The sequence below is a fragment of the Myotis nattereri genome (assembly GCF_964212035.1).
Source record: "Myotis nattereri genome assembly, chromosome: Y".
NCBI classification, from domain to species: domain Eukaryota; kingdom Metazoa; phylum Chordata; class Mammalia; order Chiroptera; family Vespertilionidae; genus Myotis; species Myotis nattereri.
In genome coordinates, this window is record NC_138094.1 from 24,736,543 (window position 1) to 24,758,046 (window position 21,504).

Here is a 21,504-nt window from a genome sequence, read left to right on the forward strand (position 1 = left end):
GAACCACACAATGAGCGTTTATCCAAGGATGCGGGCAGTATGGGGAGAGCAGTCCCTCACGCTGGAAATTCGGCTCTCAGCCTCTTGGGGAGAAGATAGCTACCTGTAGCTGCCAGCTGCAAGTGTCACATGCAAAGGGGAGGGGAGGGCCTACTATCTGCCCTTCAGGAGCTCAAAGGCTGACCACAAGGTGGCTAATCTTCCAAGACTTTAGGAACAGCTCAGCCCTTTCCTGGGATGAGATTGGAATCGTCAGCCTTCCTGAGGAAGACCCCAGGATGGGGTCAGGGTGCGGCAAAGCTGCCAAATCAAAGCCTGTCCTGTGCCTGGTCTCTTCGCAAAATGCAATTCTTTTCTGAGTAATGGGACATGGAGGCAGCCTGTTTTCAGTAGAGCCTGTTTCATCCTCCAGTGTCCCAGGGCCTCGTATTTATAGTTTGTAAGTAATGATTAAACAACTGCGGCTCTATTCTTATTACAAGCCCTTCCTCACTAAGAGAAGCTGATTTCCAAGGACGCCCAGGAGATGCCTCAGGCCAGCTTGGATGACAGGGCTGGGCCTCAGCTTTGCTCTTCCCCTCTCCCTCTCTCCTCACAAGCCTGGCTTTTGTCTCCTAAAGAGACTATGGAAAAGCAGGCAGCAAACCCTGTCAGACTGAGCATGCCAGACCCCCTGTGTGCCCTGGAGGCGTCACCTGAGAGGAGAACCCTGGGTTAAGGTTCAGCTAAGGGGCAGCTCTGCCAGAGCCTGAGCACCAGGCTGTGGCTGGTGCCTCCCCACCTCTCCTCAGCTTTGTTGGCCTTCTCCTCCTCAGGAGCCTCCTGCCCACTCCTTCTGCTTTCAGGCCCAGGTGTGAATTTGCCAAAGGGATTTGTTGGTGAGAGGAGAACCCCTTCCTGAGGGGGGAGGAAGGCAGGGAGTGTGCCATCACCTGAAGGCTTAGGGGAGGTGAGCAGAGCAAAGGCTGGATTCGGGGCTTGTCAAAGAGCTCTGATGACCCAAACCCCAGGGGTAGACTGAGGAGGGCACCTGTGGAGAGAGACAATGTAATTGCATCTGGCCAGCTCTCCTCTGCCCCGGGGGTTACTAAAATGTCCCCATCCAGACAGTAGGGACAGTGGGCTAGCCCAGGGCAGGGCGCTCTTTTCTAGACAGAGGGCTGCGGTGGGGTGGGAGTGGGGCGCCAAGCCTGGCCCAGGGAACAAGGTAGGTAAGTGGCAGCCACAACCACAGTGGGAAAGGGGTCCCCAGAAACACAGACCAGGGGTGGCGAGTGGGAGGTAAGCTGGGGGTCGCGGCCACCTGTTTCTCCCTCCACTTCCGCGACCGCCCCCACCCTCATGCCTGGAAGCACAGGGTCCCCCTGACAGTCCCAAACCCTCTGCCACCCCTTGCAGCCTGGTGGGTGTGGCACAGGCGCCCCTTTCCCCACCTTCTCTGGGCCTGTTCAAACACGCCACCCCTCCTGTCCCCTGATCTTGGTTTGTTCCTGATCTCGTGATCCCGCGAGATTTCGCCCTGGCAGGAACCAGGGCGCAGTCCCAGGAAGCTTGCCAGGCGCAGCCCCCCACCTCTTCCTTCCCGCCAGCCTCCCTGCTGTACAGGAGTCCATGTGGTGAGGAGCACGGCCTGTGGAAAAGGTAAGCGCACACTCTGGGTTTTTGCTGTCTCCAGGGATGAACATGCTGTCTCCAGGGGTGAACTTGCTCTAGTCACTGGCAACCCCCAGCCCCTCCCCAGTCGGCTTTTTCCATCTGGAAATGAGTTCCCACCTGGTTGGAGTGAAGGCCTGAGGTCCAAACCTGGCTCACTGGCGTGAAGCCTTCCGCTTGCTGCCCCAGAGTGGGAGCTCGCTGAGGGGACTTACACGCAACAATTCATGGAACTCTGGCGTCGGCCTTTATTGTGTGACCTCAGCTGGCCGAGTTTGCAGTTGACCAAGGGGGCCCCCACAGGCCCCGGCGCCAACTCCCCCGGGATCTGGGTCCTCAAGTCTGTGGGCTCTCAGGCCAGCCCAGCCCTGCTCAGGGCGTGGGGGACAGAGAGGGGGCCGAAAAGAGGCTGCTGGACGGTCGGAAGTGTCTGGGAGGGAGAGGTCGCTTTCCGCAGAGCACCAGGGCCGTCACTCATCATTGTCCTCTGGTTCAGCTGGTGAGAAAGCGCTGGTCAGGCTTGGAGATAAGAGGTGACTTCCACTGAGAGCGGCAGAGCCCTCTCCTGGTGTGAGTGTGCGGGTGCCTGAGTGTGCGTGAGTGTGAGTGTGTGAATTCTCACCTGATGATATGTTCCTGGGTTCCTTTTCATTCCTATTACTGATTAAGGTATTACATGTGTGTTCTTATCCCCCACTACCCCCACACCCCCACCCCACCCCGCAAGCATGCCCTCACGCTCACCCCCTGGTGTCTGCGTCCATTGGCTAGGCTTATAGGCATGCATACAAGTCCTTTGGTTGATCTCTCCCCCTTAGCCCCACCCTCCCCTACCTTCCCTCTGAGGGTGATGGTCTGATCCATGCTTCTCTGTCTCTGGATCTGTTTTTGTTCATTGGTTTATGTTGTTCATTATAATCCACAGATGAGTGAGGTCATGTGATATTTCTCTTTCTCGGACTGACTGACTGACTAGCTTTGCTTAGCATAATGCTGTCCAGCTCCATCCATGCTGTTGCACATGGTCAGTGCCCCTTCCTTTTTTGTGGCAGCGTACTATGCCAGTGTGTAGATGTACCACGGCTTTTTAACCCACTCATCTGCTGACCAGCACTTAGGCTGTTTCCAAATCTTAGCTATTGTAAATTGTGCTGCAGTGAACATAGAGGTACATGTATCCTTTCAGATTGGTAATTCTAGGTTCCTGGGATATATTCCTAGAAGTGGGATCACTGGGTCAAATGGGAGTTCCGTTTTTAGTTTTTTGAGGAAACTCCATACTCTTCTCCATAGTGGCTGCACCAGTCTGCATTCACACCAGCAGTGAAGGAGGGTTCCTTTTTCTCCCCATCCTCACCAGCACTCGCCCTTTGTTGATTTGTTGGTGATAGCCATTCTGACAGCTGTGAGGTAGTACCTCCTTGTCCTTTTGATTTGCATCTCTTGGGTGATCAGTGACTCTGAGCATGTTTTAATGTGTCTCTTGGCCTTCCTTTTGTCCTCTCTGGAAAAGTATCTATTTAGGTCCGTTGCCCATTTTTGTGATTGGGTTGTTTATCTTCCTTTTGTTAAGTTGTATGAGTTCCCTGTAAATGTTGTAGATGAAACCCTTATCAGAGAGAACATTGGCAAATATGTTCTCCCATGCAGTGGGCTTTGTTGTTGTCTTGTTGATGGTTTCTTTTGCTATGAAGAAGCCTTTTATTTTGATGTCGTCCCATTTGTTTGCTTTAACTTTATTTTCCATTGCCCCAGGAGCTGCGTTGGTGAAGAGATTGCTTCAGCATATATCTGAGACTCTGCTGCCTATGGATTCCTCTATATATTTTTCTGGTTTCCAGCTTTCTGTTTAAGTCATTATCCATTTTGACCTTATTATTGTGCATGGTGAAAGTTGGTGGCCTAGTTTCATTTTCTGCATGTGTCTGACCAAATTTCCCAGCACCATTTATTGAAGAGACTGTCTTAACTCCATTGTATGTTTTGGCCTCCTTTGTCAAATATTAATTGAGCTTATTGGTTTGGATTGGTTTCTGGGTTCTCTGTTTTATTGCATTGGCCTATATGTCTATGCTTGTGCCAGTGTCAGGCAGTTTTGAGAACAGTGGCTTTGTAAAACAGCTTGATATCTGGTACTGAGATCCCTCCTACTTTGTTCTTCTTTCTCAGGATCGCTGCAGCTCTTTGGGGTTTGTTTGTTTTTTAAATATATTTTATTGATTTTTTACAGAGAGTAAAGGAGAGGGATAGAGAGTTAGAAACATCAATGAGAGAGAAACATAGATCAGCCTCCTCCTGCACACCCCCTACTTGATATGTGCCCCCAACCAAGGTACATGCCCTTGATCGGAATCGAACCAGGCACCTTTCAGTCCAGAGGCCGACGCTCTATCCACTGAGCCAAACCTGTTTGGGCTCAGGGTCTTTTTTTTCATTACAGATGGATTTTTGGAGAGTTCATTCTAGGTCTGTGAAATATGCTGTTGGTGTTTTAATGCGGAGTGCATTGAACGTATAGATTGCTTTGGGTAGTATAGCCATTTTAATGAGGTAGTTTCTACCAATCCATGAACAAGGTATGTCCTTCCATCTGTTTATGTCTTCCTCTATCTCTTTTTTCAACATCTTCTAGTTTTCTGAGTGTAGGTCTTTTACCTCCTTAGCTAAATTTATTCCTAGGTGTCTTAATTTTTTTGGTGGGATGATACATAGGATCCTTTTTTCAATCTCCTTTTCTGTAAGTTCACTATTGGTGTGTAAAAATGCTTTATATTTCTTGGCGTTAATTTTGTAGTCTGCTACATTGCCAAATTCATTTTCAAAGTTTATTAAATTTTTGAAGGAGTGTTTGTGGTTTTCTATGTACAGTATCATGTCATCTGAAAATAATGACAATTTACTTCTTCTTTTCCAATTTGGGAACCATTTATTTCTTTTTCTTGTGTGCTCTCACTGACTAGGACTTCCAGTACTGTGTTGAACAGGCATGATGAAAGTGGGCGTCCCTGTCTTGTTCCTGTCCTAGAGGGAAATGGTTTTTGTTTTGCACTTTGAGTATGTTGTTGGCTGTGTGTTTGTCATATAAGGCTTTTATTATGTGGAAGGATGATTCTGCTATTCCTACTTTGCTGAGTGTTTTTATCAGAAAAGGCTGTTGCACTTGGTCACATGCCTTTTCTGCACCAATTGATATGATTGTGTGGTTTTTCTCCCTCAAATAGTTTATGTGATGTTTCACGTTCATTGATTTGCTGATTTTGTACCATCCTTGCATCCCTGGAATAAATCCCACTTGGTCATGGTGTATGATCTTTCTAATGCAATGCTGAATCCAGTTTGCTGAATTTAGTTGAGGATTGCAGCATTAATGTACATCTGGAATATTGGCCTGTAAGTCACTTTCTTTGTAGTGTCTTTTTCTGCCTATGCGATTATGGTAATGCTGGCTTCTTAAAAAGAGCTTGGGAGTATGCCATCCTCTTGAAATATTTGAAATAGTGTGAGAAAGTTTGGTTTTCCTTCTTCTTTGAATGTTTGGTAAAACTCCCCTGTGAAGCCATCTGGTCCAGAGCTTTTGTTTTTTGGAAGCTTTTTGATTACTGTGTCAATTTTATCAGTATTTATCGGTCTGTTCAGGATTTTTGCTTCTTCCTGATTGAGTTTAGAAAGCTTGTCTTTTTGTAGGAATGTGTCCATTTTATTGAGCTTGTCCAGTTTGTTGTAGTAGAGTTGTTCATTGTAATTTTTTACAATCCTTTGTATATCTGTGGGGTCGTTTGTTACATCACATCTCTCATTTCTGTTTTTGTTTATTTGGGTGCTCTCTCTTAGTTTCTTGCTGAGCCTGACTAGAAGTTCATCAATGTTGTTTATTCTTTCCAAGAACCAGCTCTTGGTTTCATTGATCTTTTGTATTATTTTTTTTTTCATCCCTACGTCATTTATTTCTGTTCTGACCTTACCTTTATTATCTCTTTCTTTTTGTGTACTGTGGGCTTTTTTCTCTAATGGAGAGGCACTCTGAAGCCCAGGACAAAACAGCTTTTATTTACTTGAATACACATTTGTCCTTTAGCAAAGCAAACAGGCATATCAATGGTAAAGTTTGGTAAACAATAGAAGAATTTTCATGTTAGGAGGTTGCCTTCAGCCATTTTTCCCACAACAGGGTAACAAAATGCTGATTTTCTGCCATGCTGAACATCAAAGTCCATTCGCCTTCTGTGGGACTTCTCCCATTGATATGTTAACTACTTTTGGTCTTTACCCTATCATTTCCCCCTTTTTGTTTTCTTAAGTAATTTAGAAAGGTGTATGCCATCCACTGGGCTCAGATTCTTTTAAGACTTGTGATTCTGCTTCTTCAGACTGGAAGAAAACATAGAAGAACAAGAAAGAGATACAATATTGGTTATTCTAAAAAGCAAATGTAAGGAGATTCAATGAAAAGGATTGAGTTCTTTCATGTCCTTTTAAATATCGTTTTCAGGTATTTAAGGAATTTGTCCATAGTAGGCTTCTTTTTGGGCTATCAGTTCTTTATGGGTCCCTTTCCAGTCACTGTTCCCTTGTGACATGACAGCAATGATGTTCGAGTTCTGGATGGTGGGCAAACGGTGAGAAATGACAATGCAGGTCTGACCTCTTTGGGCTTTGTCAAGAGCCACCGGCACATAGGCACAGCTGATGACTGCTAGCGTGGCAAGGCGTGGTCACCATCCCCCATCTCTAGATGTTTCTCCTCTGTCTCCTCAGCATGTTGTTTGGGGCACTGCTATCTGTAGTTGGAGTACTCTGGTCAGTTCCTCTCTCAGATTCATGTTGCAGGAATCCACACAGGCTTGGAGGAGTTTTCTGGAAATACACAAGCATATCCTTGACCAAAGATTAATAAAGGGACCCTTCCTTAAACCAGACTCGGTACCTTTCCATTTAACCAGACCATTTTGCTTTGGCTTATTCTGACACCAGTGTAATTCTATGGGTGTCTTGCCATCAGCATTACAAGGGTAAAATTTAAAGTAATTAAGGCTTGGTGTGGTCTACTTACAAGAGATGTCTTCACTATTCCACCACTTTTGTTTTCCAAGTTGGGATTTTAGAGCCCTTGTAGTAGATGTAACATGCAAGGAGGGCATTTCTTCATAATCTGTTTTGCCGGCTGTACAATATTTTGGCAGGCTGATGTAAAAGCTTGTGAAATTCTGTGACTTGTTTAATAAAATAACTAACTGACAGGCATATTCATTTCCTTTTGTTAAAGGACCAGGACTTGTTCAAATAGTATAGAAAGGCTTCGGTCACTGAGCCATTGAAATTGAGTAGTTGCAGTTCTGTTTACCAAGCCAGCAGCATAAGCAGATAAAGAGAGAATATGAAGAGGCTTTTGGAAATCCTGCAAGTCAGCCTTGGTCGTTTCTAATTCGATTCTTTGCACAGAAGTATGACTGGTCTGCATGACTTGGTCTGAATTCATTGCAGTATAAGCAGCTTTACCATGATATGAACTATCAGTAAAAACAGTGACTTCTCCAGGAATAGGTTTCTGCCTATTCCAACTATGTTCCCCTGAATATTCTTTTATTTCCATTTGCTAATTTAAATCAGTCTAAAACAAGGCTTATTTCCTATCTTCCTTTCTCATTGGGTGGGGACAGTGAATGACACTAATTGGATTTCTGCTATCAGTCTTTGAGTATATTGACATATTTTTTTTTTTTTTAGGAAAGCATAATGCAAGTTGTTTTCTTTTTGAGGCCTGATGCATTTATTTTTATATGCAGTTTTCTAGATATTTGAAGGGAATCTCCTTCCGTTTCTTCTTCCAGAGAAATTTCTAGGCCACAGTTATGGAGTTTCTTTTAAAAGCCTTTTTCTTTCTTTTAAATAGTGCTACAAACTTGGTTTCTTTTCGGAAATACCAATTGGAGAGAGATATGCTGGCCAATGCTGTAATGCATACAGATTAAGTAAAACTATCTTTTTACTTATCGTGTCTTATTAATGGTGAGATTTAATGCTTGAATGAGTTTTTTTGTGTTTTTTTTTTTAAGATATTTTTATTGATTTTTAACAGAGAGGAAGGGAGAGCGATAGAGAGTTAGAAACATCAATGAGAGAGAAACATCAATCAGCTGCCTCCTGCACAGTCCCCACTGGGTATGTCCCCGCAACCAAGGTACATGCCCTTGACAGTCTTCTTTTTTTGCTCTGGTGAGACTTCTTCTCCAGATGTCCCACATTGGGCGCCAGAATGTTGCAACCTTTTGCTGCAATGATTCAGGATCTGGGAAAGGAGCTGCACAAAATGAATACACTAGACAACAACTATAAATTTAGAAGGCATTGGGGAGCCAGGCGGAGACCTTTTTCTCTTGGGGAGAGGCTCTCTGAAATGCAGCACCCATCAGCTTTCATTTACTTGGCTGTAGGTTTCTCATATATGCCCTTTAGCAAAGCAGACAGGCATATCAGTAGTAAAGTTTAATCATCAGGTTAGCAAGATTGCCGTCAGCCATTTTGCCAACAGCCGTGTAATATAATGCTGATTTTCAGCCCTGCTGAATATCAAAGTTCATGTCAAAGTTCATTAGCCCTCCATACATAAATAAACACACATACACACACACACACACACACACACATATACATACACACACACACATACTACTGTTGGTCTTTGCCTCAAGCACTTTACTCTGAGGTTTGACAGTGTGATCAATGCTTCTTTGTGTCTGGATGTCTTGTTGTTCATCAGCTAATGTTGTTCATTATATTCCACAAATGAGTGAGATAATGTGATATTTATCGTCCTCTGACTGGCTTAATTTGCTTAGTGTAATGCTCTCCAAGTCCATCCATGCTGTTTCAAATTATACGAGTTCATTCTTTGTTACAGCAGTAGAGTATTCCATTGTATAGATGTTCCACAGTTTATTCATCCGTGCATCTGCTAATGGGCATTTAGACTGTTTCCAATTCTTAGCTATTGTAAATTGGGCTGGTATGAACATACAGTTGCATATATCTTTCCTGATTGGCCTTTCTCATTTCTTGGGATATATACCTAGAAGAGAGAACACTGGGTCAAAGGGGAACTCCATTTTTAATTTTTTAAGAAATCTCTATATGGTTTTCCACAGTGGTTGCAGCAGTCTGCATTTCCACCAGCAGTGCACAAGGGTCGCTTTTTCTCTGCATCCTCACCAGCACTTGTGGTTTGTTGATTTTTTTCTGACAGCTATTCTGACAGGTGTGGATGGTACCTCATTGACATTTTGATTTGCATCTCTTGGACTGTTCGTGCCTTTGAGCATTTTTCGTATGTCTCTTGGCCTTTTATAGGTCTCCTTTTAAAAAGTGTTAATTTAGGTCCTTTGCCCATGTTTTGATTGGATTGTTTATCTTCCTATTGTTAATTTTTTGAGTTCCCTGAAAACTTTGGAGATTCAACACTTATCTGAGATACCATTGGCAAATATGTTCTCCCTATGCAGTGGGCTTTCTGGTTGTTTTCTTCAGGATTTTGTTTGCTGTGCAGGTTTTTATTTTGACGTAGTCCACTTGTTTATTTTCCCCTCTGTGTGCATTGCTTTTGGAGCTGTATCAATAAAGATACTGCGAAGACATATCTGATATATTGCTACATAGGCAATCTTATAAGTTTTTTTTTATAGATTCTCATCTGATGTTTAAGTAGATCCATTCTGAGTTTTTTTTTTTTTTTTTTTTTTTGTGAATGGTGTAAGTTGGAGGTCTAGTTTCATTATTTTGCATGTATCTTTCTAATTTTCCTAACATTTATTGAAGAGACTGTCTTGACTCCATTGTATGCTCTTTCCTCCTTTGTAAATTAATAATAGAGCCTAATGACTTGGGTCCACTTCTGGGTTCTCTGTTCTGTTTCAGTGGAGTATATGTATTTTCTAGTGCCAGTAGCAGGCAGTTTTGAGAATGGTGGCTTTATAATATAGCTTAATATCTGGTATTGTGAGCCCGCCAACTTTTTTCTTCTTCCTCAGGATTGCTCAGACTATTTTTACTCCATTTGAATTTTTTCGAGGATTTTTTTGTGTCTGTGAAATATTCTGTTGGTATATTAATGGAGATTACAATAAATCTATAGATTGCTTTGGGTAGTATGGACATGTTAATGAAGTTAAGGCTACCAACCCATCAACATGGTATATGAATCCATTGGTTGATATCTTTATCTCCATTTCAATGTCCTGTAGTTTTCCAAGTGCAGTTCTTTTACTTTCTTTATGAATCAATAAAAATGTACAGTTTTTAATTATAAACCTTGTTTTCTATCAAAATTACTTCTTGCGTGAATTGTGGGACACCCTTTACTTAGGCGACTCCTGTGAAAGGGCCATTTGACCCACAAAGGGGTCGCAATCCACAGGTTGAGAACCGCTATTCTAAAATGTCAATTAAATCTAATGGATCCAGTGTGTCCTTTAGAGGCTCTGCATCCTTGTTATTTTTTCATATGGAAGATCTATCCAGTGATGTCAGAGGGGTGATAAAAGTCCCTTCCTGTGACTATCCTTTTGTCACACTCTCTGTTAAAGTCTTCTAGAATTTTTGTTTGTTTTGATTTTTTGTTTATTTGTTTGTTTGAGATATATATATTGAGGTGCTCCTATGTTGGCTGAATATATGATTACTAGGGTTATATCGTCTTGTTGGTTGGTCCCTTTAGTATCATGTAGTGACCTTTATGTTTCTTGTGATGGCCTTTATTTTAAAGTCCATTTTTTCTGTTATGCGTATTGTTACTTCGGCCTTTTTTTTCTTTTCCATTTGCATGGAAATTTTTCCCATTCCTTCACTCTCATCCTGTGTGTGTCTTTTGTTTTGAGATGGTGCTCCTGTAGACAGCATATACTTGCATCATGTTTCTGTATCCATTTTGCTCCACTACACCTTTAGATTGGAGCATTGACCTATTTACATTTAGGGTTATTATTCATAGGTATTTATTTATTTATTTCCATTTCGTTTCTGTGTGGCTAAGTTTCTGTCTCTGTTTCTCCTTCTCATTACAGCAATCTCTGTAGCATTTCTTGTAAAGCTGTTTTGGAGATGATGTACTCCTTCAGCCTTTTTCTGTCTAGGAAGCTCTGTATTTGACCGTCTATTTTGAATGAAAGAATTGCCAGATATAGTAATCTTGGTCTCAGATCCTTGCTTTCCATTAACTTGAGTACTTCATGCCATCTTCTTCTGGCCTGTAGAGTTTCTGATGAGAGATCAGGAGTCAGCCTAATGGGAACTCCTTCATAGCTAACAGTTTTCTTTTATCTTACTGCCTTGAAGATTCTCTCTTTGTCTTTAATTTTTGGCATTTTAATTATGATGTGTCTGATCACGGGTTTGTTAGGGTACTTCTTCTTTGGGGTTCTCTTTGGCTCTTGATCTTGTGTGGGATTTTCCTTTACCAGGTTAGGTAAGTGTTCTGCCATTGTTTCTTCAAAGACCTTCTCTATGCCTTTCTCCCCTCCTACCTCTTTTGGCACACTGGCTATTCTAATACTGTTATGTAAGTGGCCCTCCTGTTTGTTTGTTTGTTTGTTTGTTTTAAATTTTAATTTTTCTGTCTTTTTTTATTGGGTGATATTTTTAACTCTGTTCTAAATCAGTGATTGGATCCTCAGCGTTCCCTAATATCTGCCTATTCCTTCTAATGTGTTCTTTATTTGTATTATGTCATTTTATATCTTCTTTTCATAGTCACTATATCTTTTTATATGCTGTTGAGCTCTTTTACCTTCATAACCCTGAAGTCAGATTCAGATAAATGTCTTCTCTGTGCTTCATCTCTCTCAATATCTGGAGAATTCTCCAGTTCTCTCATTTGAGGATTGTTTATTTATTTCCTCTTTCTGGCTTTCTGTGTGGGTTTGTGGTGACAAGTTAGGTAGACCTGTCTGCCTATCAGTCTCTAGTGCAGAATATTGTTAAAGGATGTTTCTGACTAAGTAGGTCAGGCAAAGACTCAAAGCCTCCAGAGACCTCCTCTGTCTATAGACTGATAGGATTCCAACTTTACTTGCCTCCAAGGCAATGGTCCTCAGGTTATAGCAAGTGTTTGTTTCAACAGGGTGGGGCAGTTGCCTCTGTGTGTAGGTTTATTGTTATTTATAATCTCTTAAGTGTCCTCAGGGCAAGGTGTTTCCCAGTAGTGTGTGTTAATTGTCTCCCCTCCAGGAAAGGCAAATGTCTGCATGGGAAAGATTTTCTCTGCTGCATGAGGAAATGACTCCTCCAAGGAAACTTGAAGTGTCTGTCTTCTGTGCTGGAACCCTTGACTCCCCAGTTCTGGCTTTTTCCTTCACAGCTCCAGTCCACTTCACCCTCCCTTTGCCAGGGCACAAGCTGTGTGGCTCCACAGGGAAATTTGTGCGCTGGCTCTTTAAGAGGATACCTGAATTTCTAGCTGTCTCTCCCTGGCAGACAGTGCCCTGCTACTATTCACATCCACAGGTTATATGGGTACCCTCCTCAGTTCTGGTGCTCTCTGCTAGGAGGCCCAGATTGGGGATTAGACCCAGAGTTCTCAGTGGCAGTCCTCCACAGCTGAGATATCTCTCCGAGACTTCAGTTGCTTTCTGTGGGTGTCAGGCCCGCCCCTTCAAGCCTCCTCTCCTCCTACCAGTGTCTAAGTGGCCACCACCTTCGGTCCTTGGGTGTCAGGGTTCTCTCCTGTGAGTTTTCCATTGATTATTCAGGAAGTTGTTCTGTATTTTAGTTGGAATATCAGTTTGTTCCTGGGAGCATGTCCCTGTAGCATCCACTTATTCTGCCACCATTCTTTTAAATATATTTTTATTTATCTCAGAGAGAAACAGAGAGCAAGTGAGAGTTAGAAACATCAGTCATGAGAGCAATTCATTGAGCAGCTCCCTCCTGCAAGCCCCAGACTGGAGATTGAGCCCACACTCAGGCAAGTGCCCTTGACCTGAATCGAAACTGGGGCCCTTCAGTATGAAGGTCGGTGATCTGTCCACTGTTCCAAACTGGCTAGGGTTCTGCCACCTTTTTCAATCTTCTTCAGAATCCCTCTGCATTGTAAAGTCCCTGCTAACATTCTTGTCCAATACGCTCCTTTTCATGTGGTTTCAGGATGGAGTTGTGCATGAAGGTCCTAATGTCCTGTGAGTGCACATTTTGATCAATAGCACCGTCAGGAAATGTGCACTGAGGCATGCTCAGTAGGCGTATAGTAACAGAAACCTGCCATGTATCTTACTGTTTCTGTTTCTGTTTGGATCATGATGGAGCTCAACTAAGGCTCTTGTTTCAAGTAGGGGTAGGCAGGATATACTCTTCATTTCAACCCATGTTCTTCTGAGAAAATTTGGTAGTCATGCCCTACTCTAATATGTATTAGGCCATTCAATTATAAGGCCAGATCTTTTTGTAAGGACAAGGCATTTATTTTTATTGAGTGAAAATTCTAATTAACACATTAATATATAAAGATATAATTTGTACTTCCAACAATCATATACGTATTGAAGAAATATGGAGACCAAATAACTACATCTTAATCAATAGGATACAAGTACAGTAGTTCCTCGCGTTACATTGTTGACGCGTTCCTGCAGTGGGATGTAATGCAATATTCGCGGAAGTCAGAACCCACCTACATAAGCACATATGTCACTCACATGGAGCACACATACACAGCAGTAATGGTGTGCAACAGTAAAAAAAAATTAGAAGAAACATAACAATTGCTGACCTTTCTTGTGGTAAATGAATAATAAGAAAATATAAAGCACATATGTACATACGTAGAAATATCAAACTTTTTTTTTTAATAAATAAATGGGGAATGGCAACGTAACCACAAAACTTATGTACTTCGAGACCAACGTAACCCAAGGAATGTCTGAATTATCACAACAGGTTGAAAAGTGATCAGTGTGGTTTCAGATGGCCTGTTTTTAATGAAAAGTAGGGTGTAAAGGGACACTTGAAAGAGTCAGGCATTGAAAGTTGCTAAATCAGAGCGTGCACATAGTTGTGAAGAAATAAGTTAAAAGTGACTTATTTATATTAGTAAAGAGATGTTTTAAAGTCTAACATAGAGACCCTCACTATAAATTATGTTGGAAAATTGAAAGTATTGATAGCATCAGTGTAGTTAAGAAGAATATGCCTCTGCACTTGAATATAGACAAGCAGCCTTCCCATTTCAATTTTGGATGAGCTAGTGAGCAAAGAAAATTAGTGAAAGGCTCCCTTAGGGGCATTAGTGGAAAGAATTAGCACTGAAACATAGTACTGTTTGTGGGACATGTAATATTTCTCATATTTTGAGGGAGATTAGTGCCCTTCATATAAGCCATTAAATAATACCGCTAAAGAGCAGTAAAATCTCAATGGCCATCATTACCAAAATTCAGGTTATACCTTTAAATTATTCAGCATTAGAAGAGAACCATGCTAAATTGGTGATAAATAATAAAATGACTAGAAGCCCGGTGAACGAAATTCAAGCACCGGTGGCGTCCCACAGCCTGGTCTGCACCCTCACGCAATCTGGGACCCCTTGGGAGATGTGGGACTGCCAGGTTAGGTCTGACACCTCCTGAGGGATGTAGCAGTGCACGAAATGGCAGACAGCCGGGCAGGAGCCCAAGCTGGAGCCAGGTGCTCTGTTCCCGCTCATCCAAGCCCCACTCCACCTGCCACCACTGCTTCTTAGCCTTGTCACATAGGCACATAGGCAGCAGAGGCTCTTGCTGTCACAGCTGCACTTTCCAGCCATTAGCCCGCCTTCTGGCTGAGTGATGCTCTCGCTGTGGGAGAGCCTTGACCACCTGGGGGAAGCTCCTGTGTTGAGCGTCTGCGTCCAGGTGGTCGGTGTGCATAGTACCAACCACTCATAATGTCGCTTACGCTTTTATATATATAGATATGTTTGACCAATTTGGCATGTCCTGGCCCAATAGAATATTAGTAGTCACGGATGATATCTTGCCACTATTAGAATACCAGTGGCCAGGTGCATGGATTTGTGCCCATTGAAAGGAGATTAATTAGAAGAAATATTTTAGTACTGCTATTTACCCTTTCTCTATAATAGCAGTGTCAACCAAATTCTGATTGACAATGAAGATTTGAAACACATGCATGCAATTGGCGCCAGCAAGAGCTTCAAAAGTATGGCACATGCACGAGTCACCTTAGCAATATAAGTGTGTGTGTGTGTGTGTGTGTGTGTGTGTGTGTGTGTGTGTCTTTAGATAGATAGAGAATAAACTTCCTTAATTAGACCTGCTTTCTGATTTAGCTCAACTTTTTCCAACCCATTGAATCCCCTTAACTTCTCTTCCAGGTAATTGTCAGCAACACAGCAGTAAATGTCAACACAAAGCACATTATTATTGTAGTTCATGCGGGGAGAACAACGGGTAAAATATTTCACTGCAGCAGTTTTTGACTTCATTCAGCACAGTGAGAAAACCTGAAGTCATTTTCAAGTTCCACCATTTCTTCCTTCTTTTCAGTCAGGTCAAGATTCTAAGCTTTCAAAATCTCCGTTTTCTGGCTAATGAAGAGATAAGAGGATACCTCCCAGTTACCATCTACCTACACCAGAGCTTTGAGTGAGGGGCGGGGTTGCGCAGGGTGACACCCACTGCCCCATCCGTGATTGGAGGAGGCTTTTGAGGAGCCCAACCAGAAACAGCAGGCTGGGCCTGGCTAGGTGCCTTCTGTACCACATGTTCACATGACCAGCGCCTGTGCATGAGCCCAGTGTGCACCCAGTCAGCACACCAGGGCCTGGTTGCATGCACCAGTGAGCAAGCACCTTGCCTGGACTCAGCAGGCTCTGCACCACCTGCTCCTTCACAGCACCAGTCTCAGAGCCAGGGGGCATCCAGAGTCAGGCTGTGTTGGGAGACTGAGGGGCTCCTGGGGGCAGCGCGCTTCCTCTCAGTTCCACTAGGGGGCCTTCAGCTGCAGGGCGCCTGAGGATTCACAGGGCTCCCCAGGGCCATTGCACTAGGAAGGACAGGGCAAGCAGGATGATCCAGGAGGCTTTCAGCTTCACCTCGGTGCAGGGAAGTGGTGATACCCAGGACACAAGGGCACAGGAGGTTCAGAGGGCAGCTTTGGGGCTGGAGTGGGAGGACTTCATGCAGGTGGGGGAGGCTGAGACCCTGGAGCTGAGGTTGGACACAGGCCAGGATGTTGGGCTTGATCTTGAGTGCGGGAGAGGGGAGGACTGGGTGGCTGCAGAGCAGTGTGTGCAGGGAGAGGAGAGTGAGGTGCAGCAGGGAACCCAGAGTGAGGAGCAAGGGGAAGACAAGGAGGGCCTGGGGGAGGTGTTCCAGGCACAGGCTCAGTTTATCCTGTGGACAGAGGGCCTTCTGCAGGTGGTGCCATGGCAGGCCAAGTGGGCAGGTGAGGAGGTTTTCCCAGATCTGCAGGTGGGGAGGCAGGAGGAGGTGGTGAGTGAAGAGCTGAGGCTGGAGGCACAGGATCCAGGTGACCCGCAAGGGAGTGACCACCAGGAGGAGGGGCGGATGGAGGAGCAATTAATTGCAGGGGAGCAGTTTGTCCTGCAGGTGGAGGGGAAGTGCACCATGGAGGCAGTGGAACAGGTGGGAGAGGTGGAGCCTCAGTCCAAGGCCAAAGCAAAGCCAGAAGAAGAGGAGCCAGTGCAGCAGGAGCAGGCCCAGTCAGGGCACGGGGCCAAGTTAACCTGGTCCCCTCTGGAGGTGCTCCAGGCCCTTCAATTGGAGATGGATCCCATGAACGAGCAAGCCATCAGGGCCTTCTCTCGGCTCAGGTGCAGGACTCGGCAGAGGCTCAAGCCCTATTTCAAATGGAGAAGCCTCAATATCCGGCGCATCCCTGGGTTCTGGCTCACAGCTGTATCCTTGAGGGTAGAGGAGCAGGATCACAAGGAGCATGGGACAGTGCAGGAGAACGGTGTAAGCGGGGATGGTTCCCCTAGAAAAGAACATTGAGGACAAGCTAGGGGCAGTGCGCCCCGGTCTGGCCCAGGATCCTGGAGACACCCTCTGTCTTGTACAGGCAACATAGAAGCATTACCAGGGGGTCCAGGGGCAGAGCTCCAAGGCAGAGGCACGCATACACCAGGGGCTGATGCCCACAGACAGGGCTGTGTTGCACGGGCTCTTCTGGGACTAACTAATGCTGCCTTACAGGCCGTCTCTATGTCCAGTTCCTCAGTCAGAAGCAGGAATGTGTGATGTGTAACCTGTCAAGCCCTCAGCAGAAAGCAGTCCGGTGGGCATCAGGGTCTGTCAGGAAACAGAGTGGTGCTGTGCCCCTTTCTGCCGTTTATGTGGAAAGAGTGGCCTTAAGGGAAGGAGAGGCCAGGCCAGGCTGCTCTTTCTAGCTGGTCCATGCCCAGCTCCCAGGTTGCAGGCTCCTTGACCCAAAGCAGTTTGTCAACCACCCAGAGATGTTGGCCATGATCAGCGTCCAAGATAAAAATATGCTCGGCCATGTGATTGATTTGAAGGTAAGTGCACCTGCTCCAAGGAGTAGTGGAGGGCAGATGGGGAAATGGCCTGTCCCTGAAAACAGCTACAGGCGGCAGCACTGGGCTGCGATTTCACTCCCTGGATCCATTTCCTTCTGCAGGTGAGGGAAGTCAGGCATCCCTGGGGTTGCTGCACCATTAGCCTGTACTTCCGCAGCAACCCCTAATTCCGCAACCATGTGATTGTGAAGGAGTATCTCAACACCCTCACGGGTAAGAGGAGGCTCCCTGCATGGGCTGCAGCTGGTGGTGGGCAGGGATGGAAGGTGATGTACCCAGCTTCACATACCCCTCTCCTGCAGGATACAGGTTGTCCCGTGCCACTCCCATTCAGTGGTACCAGCATTGTGAACGAGAAGTCTACAGCCACAGGCTCCAGGACAGCAGCACCAGCTTCTTCTACTGGTTCTCTGACCATAGTGTGACAGCATCTGGCAGGATTGCTGAGGTGGGATGTCACTGGCCATGCCAGCATGCAGCTTCCTGTGTCCGCCTGCTGCTTGGGTTTCTATTTGGGTCCCTGTGTTCTCCTGACCAAGCTCTCTTTGCCCTACCAGATCATCAGCAAGGACCTGTGGCTCAATCCCCTGAAGTACTATGAGAGGATGATGGCCCTGAGTGAGTGGACAGGACGGGTGAGGAGGGCCTGCCGGGGCTCTCCCCTGGTGTGCTGCCAGGTTCCTGGGCCAGTATTTTTCTCTCACAGGGACACCTGGATGCTGGGAGGGATACAGCCTGTGACACCAGGGCCGCAGGGTGTGTGCCTGAGACAGGAACTACCAGTACAACAAGGGCAGTGCAATTCCAGCTCAGGCAGGGGGGCTTAGGCAGGAGGAGGGAGTGTGCATGTCCACTGTCACTCAGAGTCAAAGCAGATTACCTCAGCCCCTCCTCTGAACTCTCCCTCTAGGCCACCCACAGCACCTTCAGGCCTTTCCACCTGCCCCTCAACAGGGGCTGGCATGACATGTTCTTCCTATACTCCTTTCCACAGGTGTCTGCGGATCTTCCTCATGCCGAGGCCTAGGCTGCTGTGCTGCCACGCCACATTGCCCTGTTGCTGCTCACCACCATCTCCCATTTCCCCAAGGTCTCCTCTTCCTCCTGGGGCCAGTGGGATCGGCCTGCTCCTGATCAGTATCTTAGGGGGCAAAGTGTGGGCCACAGAGCTGGAGGAATCCTTGTTTTGCAGCCTTGTCAGAGGTTCTTCAATCCTTTTATCCATTTAGGTTTTCCAAGGAGAATACCTCATTTGTTTACCCTTCCTACCTGGAAAACAGGGCCGCATGCCATGACGAAATAACACACTGCTTCATTTTGTATGCAGTTCACTTCAAAGACTTCATGCACATATGGTCATAGACACCCTGGGAAATTTAGGGCCATGAATATAACTCACCATCCAAACAGACTGCTTTTCTGTGTTTGTAGTAAAATCAGACAAGAAATCCCATGTTGGAGAACACGTTCTTCTGAAAATTTTTTGTAATGTTAGTGTTTAAGGTTTTACCAAAAGTAATATATATGTCTCTTTCTTTTTTTCTACTGACCTTCCCTCCGGCTTCCTCTATCTCTTGTCTCTTGTTCTTGTCACCCACTCCCAGTGTCTTGCCTCTGTTGGTCTGTTGGTTGTGCTTATATTCTGAATATGTTAACAATACAATATGTAAAATTTAAACATTTAAGTATATTGTAATTTAAATCAGCACTTAGGAAGCAACCTTGTACAATTCAAACCTTGCCTCCAATCCTGAAACTTCATAATGGTACCTACAATTCTTGATGCTTCCCCCAAACCTACCATTTGCTTTTTGTCATTCTTAAATAACAGAAGCCAAATTGCTTACAATAAAATATTGTCTGTACCTTATCATTTTTATTTTCAGTGTCTAATTTTTCTGTCACAGGGGCTTCCCCTCTGACTCCCCAAGTGCCCAATCAGGTGAGCTACTGTACTGCATGATTCACTCTCTCTTGCATACATGGTGTATCCTGTGATCGCTGCCAGCACCACACTCAGGACCTCTTACAGGGGTGTCCCATCGGCTGTTGCAGTAATTGCCTTGCCCCCATCATACCCATCTCCTGTGTGGCTGTAATAATCATCACAGGAACTGGGCCACCATAAGTCAGAAGGGGCCTTCATGGTGGTGGTGCCCAGTTTTTTATTGGAATGTTGATCTTCCTTTTGTTTAGTGGATGAGTTCAGTATGAATTTTGGAGAATAGGTCCTTATCTGATATAACATTGGCAAATATCTTCTCCCAGGCAGTGGACTTCCTTGTTTTGTTGTTGTTGTTGTTGTTGTTGTTGTTGTTGTATTTGTTGGCCGCTTCTTCTCTGCAGAAGTGTTTTAATTTGACGTCGTCCCATTTGTTTCTTTTCTCCTCAGTTTCCATTGCCCTAGGAGCTGTATCAGTAAAGGTATTGCTGAGACAGATGCCTGATATTTTGCTTCTTCTAAGATTTTAATGGTTACCCACTTACTTTTAAGTCCTTTATTCATTCCCAATTTATACTTGTGTATGGTGTAAGTTGGTGGTCTAGACTAATTTTTTTTGCATGTATCTGTGCTAAAAGTCCAACACCAATTATTATTATGTTTTTATTTTGGCTTTGTAATATCTTCAATGAAACAAAATAAAATTTCCTCTATGATAATTGAGTCATACTTTCTCTAAATCTGGCCTTTAAAAAAATCCCCTGGGGCACAGTCCCATCCGTTCTTTGATTTTCCTTCCACTGATCCCAAACCTCGGCTGTAGTCTGCGTCCTTTCAAAGGACAAAAGCAGACACGGAGGCCTCAGAGCTGCCCGCAGCACCCTCCTGCCCGCGGCACCCTCCTGCCCGCGGGAGGTGCAGCGCCCATCCCCATCTGGACCTTGGCTGCCAGGGAGAGTCAAAGCCTGAGAATCAAAGTGGCAGCATGTCATCGCCTTCACCGGCCTGTCTCCAGCAGCACAAAACCAGTCCTCCCTGCCAGTGCTCTGGGGACCGGCCCTCAGGGCGATGTGGTGGCGCTGTCCCCTGGCAGCCGAGTGTCCCAGGCTTGTCTTTGGGGATCTCTGTGTCCATGGTATAAATGCGAGTGAGATCAGACACAATGTTATCAATGATTGGCTTGGTAAGGTCTCTACTAAACACCTGCCACCATGGCTTCTCGGCCATGGCCTCAGCGGGCACCTGGACCCCATAGACCTGCAGGGCCAGGTGGAGCACCGCCACCGCTATGTGCTGAGCCTGGAACCGGAAGCACAGCCCCCCGCGGTAGCTGTCCCGCAGCAGGGCCCAGGCAGTGACGGAGATGGGGGTCCGTTGCCAGCTGTAAGGATTCAGCCAGTTCTTGAGAGAAATCAGGTAGTGGAGCAGGTACCTGTGTGGGTGCTGAAAGGAAACTTGGAAGCGCAGTACCCGCAGCACAAGGAGCTCGCACTGCACAATGCTGTCCTGGATCACCCAGACTACGGAGTCCATCTCCAAGGGCTCGCTGCCTGGGTGGAAGTACCTGTTGGACACGTTGATGATGTCACGGGTTCGCAGGGGCTGTTCTTCCACTTTGCCAGCCAAGTAAAGGGCAGACATGGCGACCAAGTAGGGGTCATAGGCGTCCAGGTTGATCTCACAGAAGAACTTATGGTAAATGGCACAGGCGGTGGCGAGGGGAATGTTCTGCATCCCTAGCTTGACACCTGCCTCCATGATGAACCTTGTCACGCGGAAGTGCACCCTCGCCTGGGGTTCGGGCCACCCCTTGGCGCCTGGCGCCGCGTCCTCCTCTCTGCAGCTGTCCAGGCTAAGGTCCTCCATGGGGCCCTGCTGGGAGGCCCCAGACCCCGCGGGAAGGGCAAGAGTCTCCAGTGCAGTGCCTGTGCCAGCAGAGTCCTAGCCCAGTGCGCAGCCGCCCCACCGCGCCCCGCCCCACCGCGCTCTGCCCCGCCCCGCGCCGCCCCACCTACCCAGCCCTGCCTAGGCCTGACTGCCATCCAGGTTCCACCACCAATTATTGAAGAGACTGTATGACTCCATTCTATGCTTTTGCCTCCCTTTGTCAAATATTAATTGAGCATAATGGTTAGGGTCGACTTCTATGTTCTCTGTTCTGTCCCATTGGTCTTTATGTCTGTTTTAGTTCCAGTAAGAGGCAGTTCTGAGAATGGTGGCTTGTAGTATAGCTTGATATCTGGTATTGTGATCCCTCCAAATTTGTTCTTCTTTGTCCAGATTGCTGTAACTATTTGGGGTCTTTTCTTAAATTCATAGGAATTTTTGGAAACTTTCTTCTAGGTCTGTGAGATACGCCATTGACATTTTA

At 45.6% G+C, this 21,504-nt stretch overlaps 1 protein-coding gene across 1 annotated transcript; it reads right to left on the minus strand.

Annotated features, from left to right (window-relative positions):
* Window positions 1–18,456: 18,456 nt before the first annotated feature.
* Window positions 18,457–20,999, minus strand: LOC308512388 (cyclin-Q-like; the record flags this gene model as incomplete). The annotated part of the gene is made up of 2 exons (XM_081082153.1): window positions 18,457–18,460; window positions 20,242–20,999. The coding sequence occupies 2 exons, from the start codon at window positions 20,997–20,999 to the stop codon at window positions 18,457–18,459; spliced, it is 762 nt and encodes a 253-aa protein (XP_080938279.1).
* Window positions 21,000–21,504: the final 505 nt, after the last annotated feature.